This window comes from Rousettus aegyptiacus, unplaced genomic scaffold (genome assembly GCF_014176215.1).
Source record: "Rousettus aegyptiacus isolate mRouAeg1 unplaced genomic scaffold, mRouAeg1.p scaffold_m13_p_2, whole genome shotgun sequence".
In the NCBI taxonomy this organism is placed as follows: Eukaryota; Metazoa; Chordata; class Mammalia; order Chiroptera; family Pteropodidae; genus Rousettus; species Rousettus aegyptiacus.
The window spans coordinates 116,972,455-116,990,283 of record NW_023416295.1 but is presented as its reverse complement, the minus strand read 5'-3'; the positions used below and the strand labels follow the sequence as shown (position 1 = coordinate 116,990,283).

General features: G+C 36.6%; 2 protein-coding genes and 1 long non-coding RNA gene across 3 annotated transcripts in view; 2 read left to right on the top strand and 1 right to left on the bottom strand.

Moving 5' to 3' along the window:
* Positions 1 to 17,829, bottom strand: part of LOC118613655 — a 69,663-nt gene that overhangs the window by 24,791 nt on the left and 27,043 nt on the right. The window lies entirely within an intron of this gene.
* The window catches only part of LYZ (lysozyme), a 52,989-nt gene that overhangs the window by 8,973 nt on the left and 26,187 nt on the right, over positions 1 to 17,829 (top strand). The window lies entirely within an intron of this gene.
* On the top strand, positions 470 to 16,044 carry LOC107508199 (YEATS domain-containing protein 4). Its single transcript, XM_016139882.2, has 7 exons — positions 470 to 744; positions 3,454 to 3,573; positions 4,201 to 4,267; positions 4,367 to 4,461; positions 7,616 to 7,708; positions 7,799 to 7,886; positions 15,387 to 16,044. Exons 1-7 carry the CDS (start codon positions 694 to 696, stop codon positions 15,554 to 15,556), a joined length of 684 nt encoding a protein of 227 aa, XP_015995368.1. The 5' UTR covers positions 470 to 693; the 3' UTR covers positions 15,557 to 16,044.

Genomic DNA, 17,829 nt, shown 5'->3' with positions numbered 1-17,829 from the left:
AGTAGGGAAAAGCTGAAAATCTAGTTTTAAATAGAAGAGAACTCCTGGCCAGCACCTAAGTCTTGAATTAATTCGGTCCTGCAGTAAATCTGCACAGTAGTTAGAACCACAGAAGGGCAATGGTGGAGAGATTAGTGTCCATTTACGCACCCTGAATTCCAAACTAAGTAGAAAAGGACGAGTAGGAAGAAGGGGATAAAGAAGAAATAAGCGGTTCAAGCACTGAGGTCTAGCTGAAGACAACAAAAATATCTGCGCGTAAGTAGATTTCATGAACTTAATACCAACGACGAGGTATTAGCTCCAAAAGCCATTTCTCGGTCATTACAGAGTTAAGGCGAACTGGAGACTCCCGCGTCGCAGCGTCTCCCGGTGACCCGTGCCCAGCCACCGAGCAGGGATGCGGCGCCTGCGCAGTGCGAGCGCGCGCTCCTTGCGCCTGCGCGCGGCGTCGCCACCGCCCCTCGCGACCGGTTCTCCACCCGCGCGGGGAGAAGAGGCTTCTGGGACGCCGCGCTCGGCGAGTAGTCGGCGGTTTCTTGTGTCCTCGCGCGCCAGGGAGTCGCTCTCCGTCAGCCAGAAACCCTCCGCCGAGGCCCGTGCAGGAGGTGCGAGGCCTACAAGCGGAGCGGCGACCCCGCCGGCCTCGGTCTCTTTCCTTGGCGGCGGCGGCGGCTTCTTCTGTAGGACAATATGTTCAAGAGAATGGCCGAATTTGGGCCTGACTCCGGCGGGAGAGTGAAGGTCAGTGCTCGGGCCGCGCCTCCCATGCGGGACTGCTTCTCTGCCCCGGCCCCTCCCTACGCGGCGCGTGGAGGGTGCGCTGTTTCCCTCTCGCGCCTTCTTGCCTGGGGCTTGAACCGTGGCTTCTAAGGAAGAGAGCGAGTCAGAGCCCTTGAGGAAAAAAATCCGTGTTTCGTTGGGCCCCACCTTCACAGTATCACCACCTCCATTCCGTCTCCGCCAAACAAAGTAAACAGTGGTGGCTTGGGGAAAGCAGAATAAGGAAAGAAGCCGCTCCAAGGGCTTGATGCTGCCAGCTCGGGTCACTGTCAGCTGCCACCGTCCTGATTGTGAGGATAATAACAGGAGCACGTTTACCGTGTGCCAAGCATAGTGGCCAAAAGCTTTATCCAGTTCTCTGATTCACTCCTTACAGCAGCTTTACAAAGACGGCATTACCCACAGTGTTTACAAGTGCGATAAGTGAAGAAATGGGGGATAGAAAAAGTCAGAAAACTTGCCGAAGTGTTGCAGAAAAGTTGGCATGGGCTGATTTACAAACCTCTGAAGTTGCTGCAGGCAGTTAGAAATCATAGAATTTCCTACCTAACAAGCGTTAAAGTAATACATCTTTTGTAACCAGCACCAAAGCAAAGCATCTTTAGTGGTGGATGAGTTCTCAGTTGACCTTGAGATCTCTGGCCTTGCAACAGGCATGTTTACAGAAGCAGAAGAGAGCTAATTAGAAATGTTGGCTAATTAAGAGGGAAATTCCTTTTCACGAGTTCATGTTTCTAAAACTAAGACTAAGACATTAATCAAAGCATGCAGAGAACATTGCCTGGCACATAGAGAACATAACTGTTAGCTTTTAAAGTTATCATGTTTCCTACCATAACGTTGGACCTGGTAAAATTTCCCTCCCACTTTCTTACGTTTCCTAGGATGTTAATTTTTAAGGCAGGACCAGCTGGTTCCCAAAATAACATTGATTTTTACCCTTTTTTATCTCAGGAAATTTTTTTAAATCACTTGTTTTTGCACCAATCTAGTTAGTAATAGGTTTTTAAAAAGAGTCTTATGCATATCATATTGTTTCCACATGATATTGATCATACTGTTTTTTATAACTGTCATACACAGTGCTTTAATAGCATATGTAAAGTGGGAGTTTTTCAAAAATTTCAAAAGCGGCTGAAATTTAAGGGGAAAGATGCCAAGTAACATTCATAGTGCTAGACGCTTCGTACATGTATGTATTTTGCCCAGATTTTTGGGCAAGGTTTTGGACTGATAGGAAAGTACTTCCAAACAAAGGGTTAAAACAGATTTTGGAGGAGACCTACAGAACTTTCTATACTTGTAATCATGTTAGGTTCTAAAAGTTTAAATTTAAGTCCAGTGACTTGTGGAGATTAGGCCAGTAGTCCTCAAATGCTTTTCCACCAAAAAGGGCTATGAATCATGTAAAGCTTTAAAATTAGGGACTTGTTTCTTCTCCATGCTGATTATTATGCTTACAGGCAGGCATCTTTTTCTAATTTAGGTAAATTTCATCGAAGTAGAAAGCCTGTTGACACATGAGCCCCTTTTATATCGTTGAGGAACTCAAACTTCCTACCAGCATGTAGCAGCAGCTACAGGATCTATTATCCACTCACCATGTCAGTCAGCACTCCTTGTCCTCATTCACTAAGTCCCCATCTGTGGTTGCCACAAGAGTGTCAGACACTTACTGTGATGAAGTTCCCATGCAAACTGCCTTCTTCTAAACTAACTTTAGGGTAACAGGTATTGGATTGATTAGGTATCCGAACAAAAGTTTTTCCATTTGTTCACTGCTTTTCCTCATTTTTTTATTGACGATAACATCGGTACAGCACTTTTCACATGTGGTATATCTTGCTCTTTGACCTTCAGTTACATTCCTAGTATTGAATAGTTGGTCTCAAATTCATGTGCAACATTCAGCATTTTGTCTTCACTTGAAATTTTGTTCTCCTTTCCATAATCTGTCAACACTCACTGCCTTTACACTTACTGGATGTGATGAGAAACACGTATGTACATCTCAGAACTGAGCACAAATGTAGCAAACATGCCATTGGCCAGTGTTAAACAAGCATCAGTCATCCAGGTGCCACTTTATCATTATCTGAATCCAGCTGTAATATTTAGCATTTTTATTTAGGTCAATTTTTAAAAGCCCATTCCTAAGCATTAATGTTTTTGAAATTGTGCGTTTGAATTGCTATAGTTGTGGTTTTTCTAATATTGATTAAACACGTAAATAATATTTTACCTAAAATTCTCTCCCAGACTACCTTTAATATTTGTACTGTGCTTTGGAAAACACTGCCATGAGCTGATAAATAAGGTCATTGCTCTCAGGTAATGGCAGTGGAAGTTGGTTCTTTATTCCAGAACCTCATTTTAAAGTTTGTAACTAAAGAGTCTTTTGTGTTTCTTTTCAGAAAAACTCTCAAAACTTCACATGTTTTAAGGAGGCATTTCAAAATGAGAACATTGTAATTTGGTGTTATTTGTATTGATATGAAATGAAGATAATTGTGGAAAATTTTTTCATTGAAAGGAATTAATGTTATAAACAAACTCGAGGTTGTTAGATTGCCTGCTGTTTCTTAAAACAAGCTTTCAGAGCTATTACTCCATTTGGTGTGTCATTACCCAAATTAATATTAATCAATGTTTAAATTATTTTTCTTTTAGGGGGTTACTATTGTTAAACCAATAGTTTATGGTAATGTTGCTCGATATTTTGGAAAGAAGAGAGAAGAGGATGGGCATACCCATCAGTGGACGGTATATGTAAAACCATACAGAAATGAGGTAGGCACTGCTTTTTCTCATAACTTTTTTGAAAATACAATTTATTTTGCTTGAGGATAAATTGTAATATTATTTTATAGTGACTTTCTGAATATAGAATTGGTTCTTTTTATACATGTTACTGATAAAGTCAAAAGAGTAAAGAGCTGTCATCTTCATGTAATTAATTGCTCAGTAGAAGTCAATTTCCAAAAATGTTTCCTATTAAAATTAAGCTAGAATAACAACTATGCTATAAACACAACACATATTCCAATCACCATGTCTTAAGTTAGCCAAGTATTGAATCATGTTTCAGGAATAGTAGTTAATTTTTAAGTTATAATTCGGTAATAAGACCACCAGAGAAGATGGAAGACAAAACTGCTATACAGTCTGGCTGCTCATGTTTTTTAGAATATTGGATTCTGTTAAAATGTACAACTGAAACTTATTGGATTTCATTAACCAATGTTGCCATAAAAAATAAATTAATTAATTTATAAATTAATTTTTTAAGTAAAAAAGAAAATTGGCTTCTATATTAGAGGGGAAGTGTATTTTATAAAATTAGCTATATGAGTTCAGCGTAGTTCCCTCCTAGTTTTTATGTAGATGGAAGAACCAATTAATTCATTTGTATTTTAGGATATGTCAGCATATGTGAAGAAAATTCAATTTAAATTACATGAAAGCTATGGCAATCCTTTAAGAGGTACAGTACATTTTTTTGATTTTAATTTACAAATTTAAAAAGAGTTAGGAAACTGTCAGTAATTTACAATTATAATTGTTTTATTCTTTGTCTCTTCAGTTGTTACCAAGCCTCCATATGAAATTACTGAAACAGGGTGGGGTGAATTCGAAATAATCATCAAAATATTCTTCATTGATCCTAATGAAAGACCTGTGAGTAATGGTTATCGTTGCAAATATAAAGTCGATTTTTTCACTTGTGAAAATGTAACAATAGTTAATGAAGAGCTCTTCGTGTGTTAACATTTTTATTCAGATATACTTTATATAAGTTCTGGCATTAGTTAAGATTTTTCATTTTAATGAAGTGCTTTCTCAACTTTTATTTTTCTGTATAGGCCATATTCTACATAGGTAGGAATTTCTTTAGACCATCTCTCAAATAAGAATCTCATTTGGACTTGCTATCTTCAATATAGAGATGGACTTATATCATTAAGTGAAATACCCTGTTCATGTTGGGGTATTCTAGTTTTAAGAAAGCTCTATTTTAAACTTCCTTGAATTTTTTATTGATAACTATTCATACATTAATTTTCTTAATTACTATCAAATGTGACATTATTCTCTTGAATAAACATCGGTAGCTCATTTAAACATTTTCCGTGTGATAAGGTTTCTAGATCTCTTACCATTTTTTATTGTCCTTCTAGCATACTCTTACAAACATTGTATTCTGTTGGCCAGAAGTTATTAAATATGCATTATTGGCAAGATATTGTTCAGATATCTTGGTACAAAGATGAAACATTGCTCCTACCCTTAATGAAAATCGTCTATTAGGGAAAATAGAGCATAGAATTCAGCAGATACTGAGAGAGAGGGAGAAGGAGAAGTCAGTAATGTTACCAGAGCAGAAGCTTTTTTTTAAACTTTAAGATTGCTTTGAATTCATTTTTATTTTGAGACTATGTGGCCTTACCTGTCTGTCTTCTCATCTGTCATGCCTCAACCCCTCCCAGTTGGAAAATACTTTCTGAAAGAAATCTTTATATCATTAAAGACAGCTCTCAAAGTCCACTCTTGGAAAAGGAAGGTAATATTGATAAATTATTGAATAGGTTTCTTTATAGATCTACATAGGCCTGAATTTTATTCCCGTAAAGCTGTTGTAGTGTTCTTTCAGTATAATAAAACCATTATGCTTTTTCAGTAATTGGCTCTTGTAGAAAATTAGTGTCATGAAGGGTTATTTAAATGTAAAAGACACGGGTAATTTGTGATTTACACTTGTTATCTAGTAAGCTTTAATAGGTCAAGCCATTGTGACAGGAATGGTTGTTTCTAAAAGCAAAATGCTAAAATTGGGTTTTATGCCTAGAAATATCTCTGTGGCAAGTATAGGCATTTTCGTTGCTCTAAGAATCTTCAAACATCGCTCAAAATTGAAGACATCTGTCTTGAAATGTTTGATTGCCTGTATCTACATGAATGCCTCTGGGAGTCGAAATAATAAATTTAGGGCAGGACAGTTTTCTGATGTAGTTTTAAATTGTAAAAGTCAGACATGCACGTAGTTTTAATAGTTTTTAAAAAATGAAATGTACAAGTCTTTTGTATTAGTTTTCTAGGACTGCTATAACAAAGTACCACAAACTGGCTAAAGACAACAGAAATTGATTCTCACGTTTCCGGAAACTGGAAGTCCAGAAACAAGGTGTTGGCCATGCTCTCTCCAGAGCTGCTAGAGGAGGATCCTTTCTTGCCTCTTCTAGTTCCTGGTAGCCTTAGGCATTCTTTGGCTTGTGCCATCATAACTTCATTCTCTGTCTTTTTTGTTACATTCCCTTCTCTCCTTTCCTCTCCCTCTATCTCTTCTTATGAGGACTCTAGTCAAATTGGATTAGGGCCTACACTAAAGACTTCATCTTGACTGTATCTGCAAAGACCCTATTTCCAAGTAAGCTCATATTCATAGGTACTGCGGGTTAGGACTTCATATCTTTTGGGCACCGGGGATACAGTTTAATCCATAACATCTCCTTTTTTCCCATCTCTAGCCCTTTCCTCAGGAAAACCAGTTACTGTTTTCATTTCCTCTAGAAATTACTCCCATGTATCTCATATATTTAAATACCTAAGTTTGAATTTTTGAATTTTAGATAGTGCCTGTCTACTCCTAATGATGACAGATAACCCTTTTTCTTATCTTTCCTATTTTTTTTTTTTTTTTTTTTTTTACATTTTACTGGAGGAATATCTTAGGAAAGGCTGCCCAAGAAATAAACTTTCAGAGATCTTGCTATCTGAAAATATCTGTATTTTTACTTCATACTTGATTGTTTGGGTGAAAAATTGTAGGCTCCACAGGAGGATATGCTCTCTTGTCTGTGAGTGAAGGGAAAAGAAGGGAAGGTTTATAGTCCCAGCTACCCCACAGCATTCTTGATTTCTACACTTGCCAACTTTGAGCCTGAAACCTCTCTGGATCTCCACTGGGAGCATTGGCCCTCACCTCTGAATCAGTTCTCCTTATGTTTTCAGGTTTTAGATTTCTTTTTCATCGTCTATCCATTCACATAGGTTCATCTGCTTTTTGTCTACTCCTGTCAAATTATCTGCTTTAAATATGGCATTTGATTGATGCATGTTCCTTAGAATCATTTTAGCTACATTTTGGAAAAAATTTGAAGCCTCTGAATTGGTTTTTACAACGTCAGCATGAACTCTGATGTTTTGTTAGCTCGGTTTTATTTTGCTCAAGTAATCGCACATTGTGCTGTAAGACTTTTCTTTTGATGTCTTACTACACCTGTTTTTAAGTATTTTGAAAATATGTTGCCCCTGACAAAGTGAATCATCACTGACTTTTGTTTGCTTCTTGTGTAATAATCTTATAGATCACCGAAGAAATTACTTTTCCCTCACTGAGCATAATAGTATTAGCTATTACTTTTGAAAGTATCAAATTTTTTTCCCCCCACAGTAAATTTATAAACTTTAAGCTTCACAGAATAACTATCACAACTAATCTAATTTCGCTTATATAAGTAAAAGAATTTATGTCTTAGTGATTTCCCAGTTTAACTTCCAAGGGTATATCTTATTTTTATATATGGTCACTCTCTAGAAATGCTTACCCTCTTCAAACGATTCTTGTTTAGTAGATGTGGATGGATGGTACTACCTAACAGGAAAAAAAAAGTACAGAGTTTGGGTGATTTGCTACAGTAAGTTGTAGTTGAGACAAGATCCTGAATTCGTTATGTTTACTGATTGCAGTCTTTAATTCAGTTACAGAAATGACAGTGTCTCACAATGATGATGATAACCATTGCACAGATGCATGTCTGTTTTTATTCCACAGGTAACATTGTATCATTTATTAAAGTTGTTTCAATCAGATACCAATGCAATGCTGGGAAAAAAGACAGTGGTTTCCGAGTTCTATGATGAAATGGTAAGAAGAGTTTAGAATGAGAGTTTTAAAAGCATTTTAAATTGTAGAACTTTGAAGTTATTGGGCTTTTTTTTCATTCTATCCCATTAGATATTTCAAGACCCAACAGCAATGATGCAACAGTTACTCACAACATCTCGTCAGCTAACGTTAGGAGCCTATAAGCATGAAACAGAATGTAAGTGCAATGAGTTCATAATTCTGAAAAATAATATGTTCCGTAGTGGTGAAAGGATTGTATGCTTAGTAACTATTACGTTTTTTTCCTTCCGCTATATATATGTAAATTTGTCAGTTGCTAAAAAACAAGATGTGTCTTACTACAGAAGATGTATGAAGGCTATTTCACATTGTTCCCAAAGTAGGCCTACTTTCAGAAAGGTAAAAGACAGCCTCTCACAGTCTCTGAAATACTGTTTGTCTTTTATTCCCTGATTACATTTAAGCATAGCTTTTCATTAATCTTGCTCAACCTGTCACTCAGTCATTTTCGATTTGCTAATCTTTGCTAACAAAATCTGTGTGAAGAACCTTGCAGAACATAATTATACTTTTGTGTATTGTAAACTAGATTATCTCTCTTTTTTTTTTTTTTTTTTTTTTGGCCTCTGTAATTTTACGTAGTTTCAGATTAATGCTAAGGTGGAGAATACCAGAATGCCACACTGATTATTAGTCACGGCATATTTTCCCTCAGAGCGGACCCAGTCTCAGAATAGTCTACAGATCACTCCATACAGCTACTGCCATCATTTGTACTTGGTACTCAAGATGAAATCTATTTGCCATCCCTATGTTAACATTTATGTTACCATTCAGTTTTTCCTTTGATCTTTTATTCATTTGCCAACAGTATATATTGAGCACCAGTTATATGCCAGGCATTGTTCTAGGTTCCAAGAGCCTAAACCAGACAAAAAGCCTTGCCTTCACTGAGCTCACGTTCTGGTGGGAGGAAAACAGATTTTAAACAAACAGAATAATAAAGTATAAAGCAGGGGAGGTAGCACCTTTGGTGGAAGGAGATGGTTAGAGTTTTAAATTTCAGGCCAGAGAATACTTCTTGAGATTGTGGCATTTGAGTAAAGAACTAAAAGGATAAGGACGTGAGCCTCGGGGCTGTCTGAGGGAAGAATGTTATGTGTAGCGAGCGCAGCAAGGGCAAAAGCCATGACTGAAGTAAGACTATGCCTGGCATATCTGAGGACCAGCAGGGAAGCCTTTGTGACTAGAGTGAAAAAGGGGACAAGGAATGGGAGATAAGCAGAGAAGTTAATAGGGCACCAGATCATATAGGAACTTATGGGTAACGGTGAGAACTTTAAATTATTAAACCGAAGGACGCGAAGTCATGTGTGGGTTTTGAGCAGAAGAGTGAAAGTGTATGACTAACATATTAAAAAGTTCAGTCGCCCGGCTGTTGTTTTGAGAATAGACTGTAAAGCAGAAAGGGAAGAAGCAGAGGCTATTCCAGTAATCTAGATATGATAGAGTAGTGGGTGGTACCAGAGTGATAGCAATGAGGTGGTGCGAAGGGGTCAGATTCTGAATCTATTTTGAAGATAGGCTCAGTAGAATTTGCCAATGGTTTGAATAATAAGATGTGAGAGAAGGAGATGAATAAAGAATGATTCTTAAGTTCTAGGGACTGAAGGAACCAAAAGCTTGACATTGCTTTTTATAGAGATGGGGAAGTCTGGGAGCGGCAGGCTTTGGGGAAAGATTAGGAATACAATTTTGGACATGTTGAATGTGGAGTGCCTGAAAGGCATCTAAGTGGTGATGTTGAGAAGGGAATGCACTCCAGATTCTGATATTCAAGGAGAGATACAGGCTGAAGACAAAAGTTTAGAAGTTAAGATATAGATGGATTTAAAATTGTGAGACCCAGTATTATCATCGAAGACGTGAATAAAGATAGAAAGGAGGTCCAAGGACTGAGCTGTGAGTACTGCAACAGTTAGAGATTTAGGCGGTCACCCTCAAAGGAAATTAAGAAGAGACAATGAATCTGGAGGAAGAAACAATAGGTACCTATAATATCCTAAAGCCAAGTGCAGAAAGGGTATCAAGAAAGTCATTAACCATAGCCAGTTCTGCTGATAGGACAAGTTAGATGAGGGCCAAAAAATGGGCTATAGCAAGGTAGAGGTCCTTGATGGCCTTAACAGGAGCAGTGGAAGGAGAATAGTACGGGCAGAAAATAGTTGAAATGGATCAGCAGAGAATGAAACGAGAGAAATTGGAGACAGGCACTACGGAGACCTGTGTCTTGGAACTTGCAGTGTGGTAGCAGAAGCAGGATATGGGGTGTAGAGGGTAGTGTTTTCAGGGGGAAATAAACTAGTATATTTGTTGGCTGAGAGCCAGCCAGTAATTGCAGGAGATGAAATGCAGGGGCAAGGAAATTGCTATTTAACCATTATTGGTTATAGAATTTTTTTTTTATTTTGTATTTTTATGAAACGCATGATAAGTTAAAGGATATGAATACTAATAATTTTGCCACTTGGTGGCCATTAAAATTGAAAATCATAGTGTTTTAAAATTTTCATGCTTCATTTTCTGCATCTGCAAAAAGATTTACCAACCCACTTTGTTATGAATATAAAACAGATATGTATGTGATCACTTTGAAAAGGTAAAAAAGTACTTACTGTGTTATTTTGTTATTGGTCACTTCTTCTCCATAGATTTTCTTTCTCCCATACCATAAAACGCGCCCAATTCAGAGACGAAACTTCTCTTTTAAAATTCAAGTGACCACATTTCTGTGTTTTCAACAAAACTATTTAACAATTCACTTATGTATAATGTATTTAATAAAAAGGCTTTCCTATAAATTATTTTTATGTATTAAAGTTTATATATGGAGCTGTTTAACCTTGGGAAGTTTTTATCAGTAAATTATATGTTTTATATTATCTTTGGTTTACCTCTTAGCAATATCTAATCAGGAAAAAAAGATAATTCCAAAAGAGGTACTGGCACAGTTGATAAACTTTTGAGAGGAAAATTTTATTTAGATCGTTGCTTCATAACATTTAACAAAACAAATTCCAATTAATTATAGTTAAATGTGCTTTTTAAATTAATCAGCCTATTGTTTAAAAAATTAGAGCTATGATTGTCCTGGCGAGGGAAGACTTTTTCAATTTGAAGTTTTAGAAGAAATCACATTACAAGAAAGACAAACCTGATTTTGTAAAAAAAATACTTAACTTCTACATTTCAAAAGGGCAAAAAAGAAAAATATCTAGGAGACATGGCAAAGGATCAATATCTTAGAAACCCTAAAATGGACAAATTAAATAGAAGAAAATTTTACACTTTAATTGATGAATGGACAAAAGACATAGACAAATGAAAGAAGAGATAAAATGGGAAAACATTTGGCCCTGCTAGTAACTTTAAAAATGCAAACCAAACAATAATGAGTGGCCATATATTTGTATTAAATTAGCAAAGGAATCTAGTAATTGTACTAGTAAGGATGTGGTACACTTTGTATTCTAATTTAGAAAAGAAAACTGAGGCACAGGGAGGTTAAGTAACTCGCCTGTGTTAACATATCTAATTAGTGATAGAACCAGGACCTTGCAGTCCTTGGAACTTAGGCTCTAAAAACTTAGTAATATTTTTAGATAGTGTAATATTCAGGATAGAGGTTGCTCATTATGAATCATATTAGAAGTTTATAAACATTTGTGCGTGTAAACCCAATTTTACTGGAAATTTACGTAAGCACTAATGATCTAGCTTTAAATAGTAATAATTGCTTCTACAAGGAATACTTAAAATGGTAGTGAATACTTAATGAGAGCTTACTGTGTACTAGACAAGCGCTTTACATTTCTTAGCTTATTGAATACCATAATAACCATTGGAGGAAAGTAGTACTGTTAACCCCATTTTGTAAATAAAGATCCTCAAGCATAGAGTTAATGGCTTGCCTCAAATCAGAGCCAGGATTTAAATCCAGAGTCCATACTCTTAACCAATAAGCTGTTCCCTGGGTAAAAGCTTTGTGGTCTATGCTTCAAACCAGCAAGTTATATTGGCTCTGCAAAAGTAATTATTCTCTTTTGGATTGATTTACGCTAAGTTGAGGCTTCATTTGGAAATTTAAAACAAATGTTTCTTTTTTATGTAAGCATTTAATGTATGGAAAGCAGAAAACTGGAACAAGCTAAAAGAAGTTTTAAAATGTTTTCCCCCAGGATCTTATGGTTAATTAACCTAGGTCTTCTTCCAAATATATTGTGCTCTTTGCAATCTTATGATTTGTCAAAAATAAAGTATATCTACAAGACGAGTAATAGCAAGTGTTGGAGAGGTGGTGGAGAAAAAGGAAACTTCATTTACAGCTGGTGGGAATATAAATTGGTACAGCCACTATGGAAGACAGTATGGCGGTTCCTCAAAAAATTAAAAATAGTTACCAGAGGACCCAGCAATCCCTCTTCTGGGTATCTACACAAAAATTTGAAAACATTTATTCGTAAAGATAGATATACCCCTATGTTCATAGCAGCATTATTTTCGGTGACTAAGACGTGGAAACAACTGAAGTGTCCTTCAAGAGATGATTGGATAATGAAGATGTGGTACATATATACAGTGGAATACTGCTCAGCCATAAGAAAAGATGAAAACCTGTAAATCAAACAACACAAGTCTATATCTACAGCGAATGCTGTCTTAACAAATGAATTAACTCATTTCTTCCTGACTGGATTTAAAACTGTTACAGTCTTATAGGACTCTGTTGTTTCCCAAATGTACATGTGCTGTTTTTAGGGCCTGCTGTGTCTTCATCTACCCAATTCCTTTCTCATTCTTTAAAATTCAGTTCAGCATTTTCTAATGCCAAGAAGCCTTCCTTGATACACACATAACCTTTCCTCTTGGTATGAATCCAGTCTGTTCTCGTGGCTCCCTGTAATTATCTCATGATACTGTACTGCAGTTTTCTTTCTTGTCTATCTCCTACCTCTGTACCCCAGCAATTAACAAAGTGCCTTTCACTCAGTATGTTTTATTCTCCCCTCTTTAGTCTCTCCCCCGCCCCTTTCACTCCTGACCTATGGATGTTGCTGTCTCCCCTCAAGAACTGGATCTCTGAAGGTGTGGCGTCTCCTCCCATGTGCCCGCGGCACACACCCGGGGCCTGGCACCCCCAGTGCACTTGGGGGACCTGGCACACCTGGGGTAGGGTCCGTGGCTTCACCTGAGGCGTGAACCCAGGACCTTCAGCGTGTAAAGCAGACGTGCTAACCACTACACTATGGAGGCACCCCCACTCAGTATGTTTTTAATTGGTGAGAGAGAGGGAGCAAGAGAATTAAGAATTTAAGCATAGTAAAAAGCCCTGTAAAAAAAGTCTAAAGACTTGTTTTAAACCATGAAAAAACATAGTACTCATATTACAGATAATTAGTTTATTCAATATATAAAGAGTCCCCACACATCAATAATAAAGGCCAGTAACCAATAACTAAAAAGCTTCTTTACAACAGAAGAAACCATTAACAAAATGAAAAGGCAACCTACTGAATGGGAGAAAGTTTTTGCAAATCATATATTTCATAAGAGGTAATATCAAAAATATATGAATTAACTCATATAACTCAGTAGCAAAAATATACATGATCTGGATAGACATTTTATCAAAGAAGACCTACACATGACCAACAGGTACATGAAAAGATGCTCAACACCAGGGAAATGCAAATCAAAACCACAATGAGATATCACCTCATACTTTTCAGAATGGCTGTTATCAAAAAGTCAACAAACAGGTGTTGGCAAAGATGTAGAGAAAAGGGAAGCCTCATACACTATTGGCAGAATTGTAAATTGGTGCAACCACTGCGGAATACAGTATGGAGGTTTCTTAACAAAATTAAAAATAGAACTACCATATAATGCACCAATTCTACTTCTGGGCATTTATCTGAAAACGAAAACAATCATTTAGAAAGATATATGCACTCCCATGTTCACTGCAGCCAAGGTTGGGGTACAACCTAAGTGTTCATTGCTGGTTAGCTAGAGAAGATATGGTATCTGTATATACGATGGAATACTGTTTGACCACAAAGAATGAAATTTTGTCGTTTGTGACAACATGGATGGGTCTTGAGGGAACTATGCGAAGTTAAGTAAGTCAGAAAAGGAAAGACAAATACTGCATGATTCTTACATGTGAAATTAAACACACACACACTCACTTACAGATACAAAGAACAGATTGGTTCCAAGTGGTGAGGAGAAGACAAAATGCCATGAAGGGGGTCAAAAGTTCCAAACTTTTTTATAAAAGTAAAAATAATTTTATATTTGCATATAACCTGTGCACATCCTCCTGTGTACTTTACATCATCTCTGGATTACTAATACCTCATACAATGTCAATGCTGTGTAAATAGTTGTTACATTGTTTAAGAAATAACATATATATGTTTGGTGGAGATGTGATCATTATAGGCCAGACTGCATAGTACACATTAGCAACAACATAACGTCTTTTCCCCCAATATTTTAGATCTGTGGATGCAGAAGCTATGGATACAAAGGGCCAACTATTTGCTTAATCCTCATTTATCTGAGAAATAAAAAGTTTTAACCATGTCATGTAAAAGATGAAATTGAGGGAAACTAAGAAATAGCACCATTCAACTAATAAGAGGCCAAGGGTGTTTTTGAACTTAGGCTTCTCTGATTTCAAAATTTTGGGTTTTTTTTTTTTTTCCCCCTCCATCACTACACCATGGTACTTCCAATTAGGGAATCATCTTATATTAGCAGAAGTACAATTATGCTTTAATAGTCATCAGCAGCAATTACCTGAAATGTCCACAAGATGGACATGTTGAATAAAAGTAGGCATTTTTCTTTGTAAAACTAATGCTGTACTCTCCAAGCGGAATATTTAAATAGATAATATCTTTTGCAGTAGTGATATTTTCTTCAGTAATTTGTTATATAACCAGCTAGATAGAATGTTTTAAATGCCGTTTATTGTTCCTCTGTCATTATAATAATTAATATGGCTTTATGTACTAGGTAATGTTCTAGATACTCATACATGATTTAGTTTTAAATTTTCCTCAACAAATAATAAGATATTTGCCATCATAATATTCACTTTAGAAATGGAGAAACGAGCCTAGGGATAATAAATACTTAGAGTGGCACAGCTAATGGTAGAGCTCGAATTCACACCTAGACAGTTATTGTTATGTTTTTTGAAAAAAGATATGGGTTGGTTTTACCAGTGTGATTCTGTTTATGTAAGTTTACCTGTACATAAATTTAAAAACACTATATATTTAGTGATCTTATTTGCTGGATATGTCTTGGATTGTATGTGCCCTTATTTCCAAATTAATATGTATATGGAAAAAACAAGAATAATATGTCTTAAAATTTTATGTAAGAATTAAAATATTAGTGGCCAGAATTTCATTCTTAGTTTCAAAAGACATCTGAGATCCTCGCTTGAAAGTTCAGACTTTCTCACCCACATCCCTGTGTTTAATGTTATGTATCCTAAGTTGTTCACTTTCATTGTGGAAACTTTGACCTCAGGAAGTGCCTTATTTATTACTCTGTGACATATCTTAGACATGTAAGGAAAATTAAATAATTCAATAAAAGTATATGCTTTCTTTAGTTGCAGAACTTGAAGTGAAAACCAGAGAAAAATTAGAAGCCGCGAAAAAAAAAACAAGCTTTGAAATTGCAGAGCTTAAGGAGAGATTAAAAGCAAGTCGCGAAACTATAAATTGTTTAAAAAATGAAATCAGGAAACTCGAAGAAGATGATCAGACAAAAGAGATATAAACAGTTCTGAAGAGAACTTGATGGTAAGCTATACCGCAAATGGACTTTAAAGGAGAAATGGACAGCAAATGCCATGATGTTTCTTAGAGGAACTGCATTTATAGTTGTTGACCATACATTTCTCAGCAGTGGGGTCAAAGTATTTGTATTTTTCAAACAGTCTTTGATTGAAATATATGTGTATAATAAGAATGAATGCTGTATAGGCTTTTTATCATCCCATTTTAGGGTAATTCTGTGATGTTAATAAGCACAATTAAAATTTTTTTAATTGCATTGTATATATAGCTTATCCTTTCAACAGGCATCAAAATTTCATTATAAAATATAACTTGAACAAATATTATATTTCCCTGGTAGTTGGCATTAGTGGTAAAATAATGTGTATATTTAATTTCTTAAGTTCTTACTTGCCTCATTCTGATTTGTTTGTATCTGATATGCCCAATTCCCAGTAAATACTCAATACATGTAGTTTGCTGATGCCATTCCTATCTGGTGATGTGTTTCTTCCTCTTTCAAGAACCCAGAGCTCTCATTACGATCAATGTATCTTCATACTACTGTGATTACACTTGTCTTATTGGCACCTATTGTAGCATACAGAAGCTCTTCGATGGCAAAAATCATATCTTAAGTGTTGTTCTGCCTATCACAGTGTCGTCAGTTTTCATGTAGACAAATTTAATCCCTCACGCATGTCCCCAAAACACGTAGGAAACGCTGTATATCAGCTTCACATACTACCCCTAATTTCTCTACCTTTTTCTCTTCAGCCTCTTCTGTTCAGATTCACATGGTGAGCTCTCTACTTTTGGACTCACCTACTCTAATTTGACCATTCAGTAGTACTTCTCTGAAGACCAGGTTGTCTCAACCATCTTGGCAACCTAGGGAGAACAGTGGATAGGCAGTTATTTTGGAAAACACGTAACATTAGCATAAGTTACAAAGCTGCTAAAAATGGCAAACATGCTGCAACAACATGAATGAACCTAGAGGGTGTCATGCTAAGTGAATAAGTCAGAGAAAGACAAGTACCATATGATTTCACTTATATGTGGAATCTAAAGAACAAAATAAATGAACTGACAAACTCAGATATAGAGAACAAACTGATGGTTGCCAGATGGGAGGGAGTTTGGGGACTGAGTGAAAAAGGTGAGGGGTTTCAGTACAAATTGGCAGTTGTAAAAGAGTCCAGGGGAGGTAAAGCTTAGGGAATATAGTCCATGCCATAACTATAAATGGTGTCAGGGGGCTGTAAGACTTTTTGGGAGGGTCACTTTGTAAGTTACAGAAATGTCTACGCACTATCCTGCACACCTGGAATGGATGTAATACTGAATGTCAACCATAATTGAAAAGTAAAAAAGACATGTTATTTAAATGGCAACCACGCCTATGCCTAATGCAGGGATTCTGTATTCTCTGTAAAGTCATAACTACCACTCAAGCACTTTTAGCCAATTTTTTTCATGGTAGATGGGTTACTTTTTGCTTTGTTGCATCTTTTTTAAGTTGTGGCATTTATAAGCATTATGGAAGTTGTGCAAAGGTCTTTGTGGTCTGAAGCTTCTGCCCAGGACCCTCAGGGATTGGGGACGTAGGACTTCTGATTGTGCCAGGCATCATTCAGCTTGCTTCTACCTCTCACTCCCAGGCCTATAGTATAGGATAGGATAGGATAGGGCCTGGGCATGGATCAGAAAAACTAATGGGGAAGAGTCTCATTCTCCTTGAGGAATCCTGACATGGGAGATCATCCATCCTTCCGTTATTCTAGTCAGATTAGCCCCCAGGAATGTATTGGCTCATAAAACTAAAGTTCATGCAGTTAAGTCTGACTTTATGCATGAACGAATATGGGAGTTCAAAATATGTCATCAGGGCTTATGTCTTACCCTCTGTCAACTCTTATTTCTGTGTTGGCCTTAATCTAAGTAGGATCTCTCCTGAATATGCAGAGAACTCATAACTCAAAAAGACAACCTAATTTACAAATGGGCAAAGTATTGAATAAGCATTTCTTTAGAGAAAGTAAAATGGCCACTGAGCACATGAGATGCTCAATATGGTTAGTCAATTAGGAAAATGCAAATCAGAACCACAAGCTACCACTTCAAACTCACTAGGATGGCTATAATATAATTTAAAATGACAAATCGCTATGGATATGGAGAAAGTGGAACCCTCCTACATTGCCGGTGGGAATATAAAATGGTATAGCTACTTGGAAAAATAGTTTGGCAGTTTCTCAAAAGTCTAAGCTC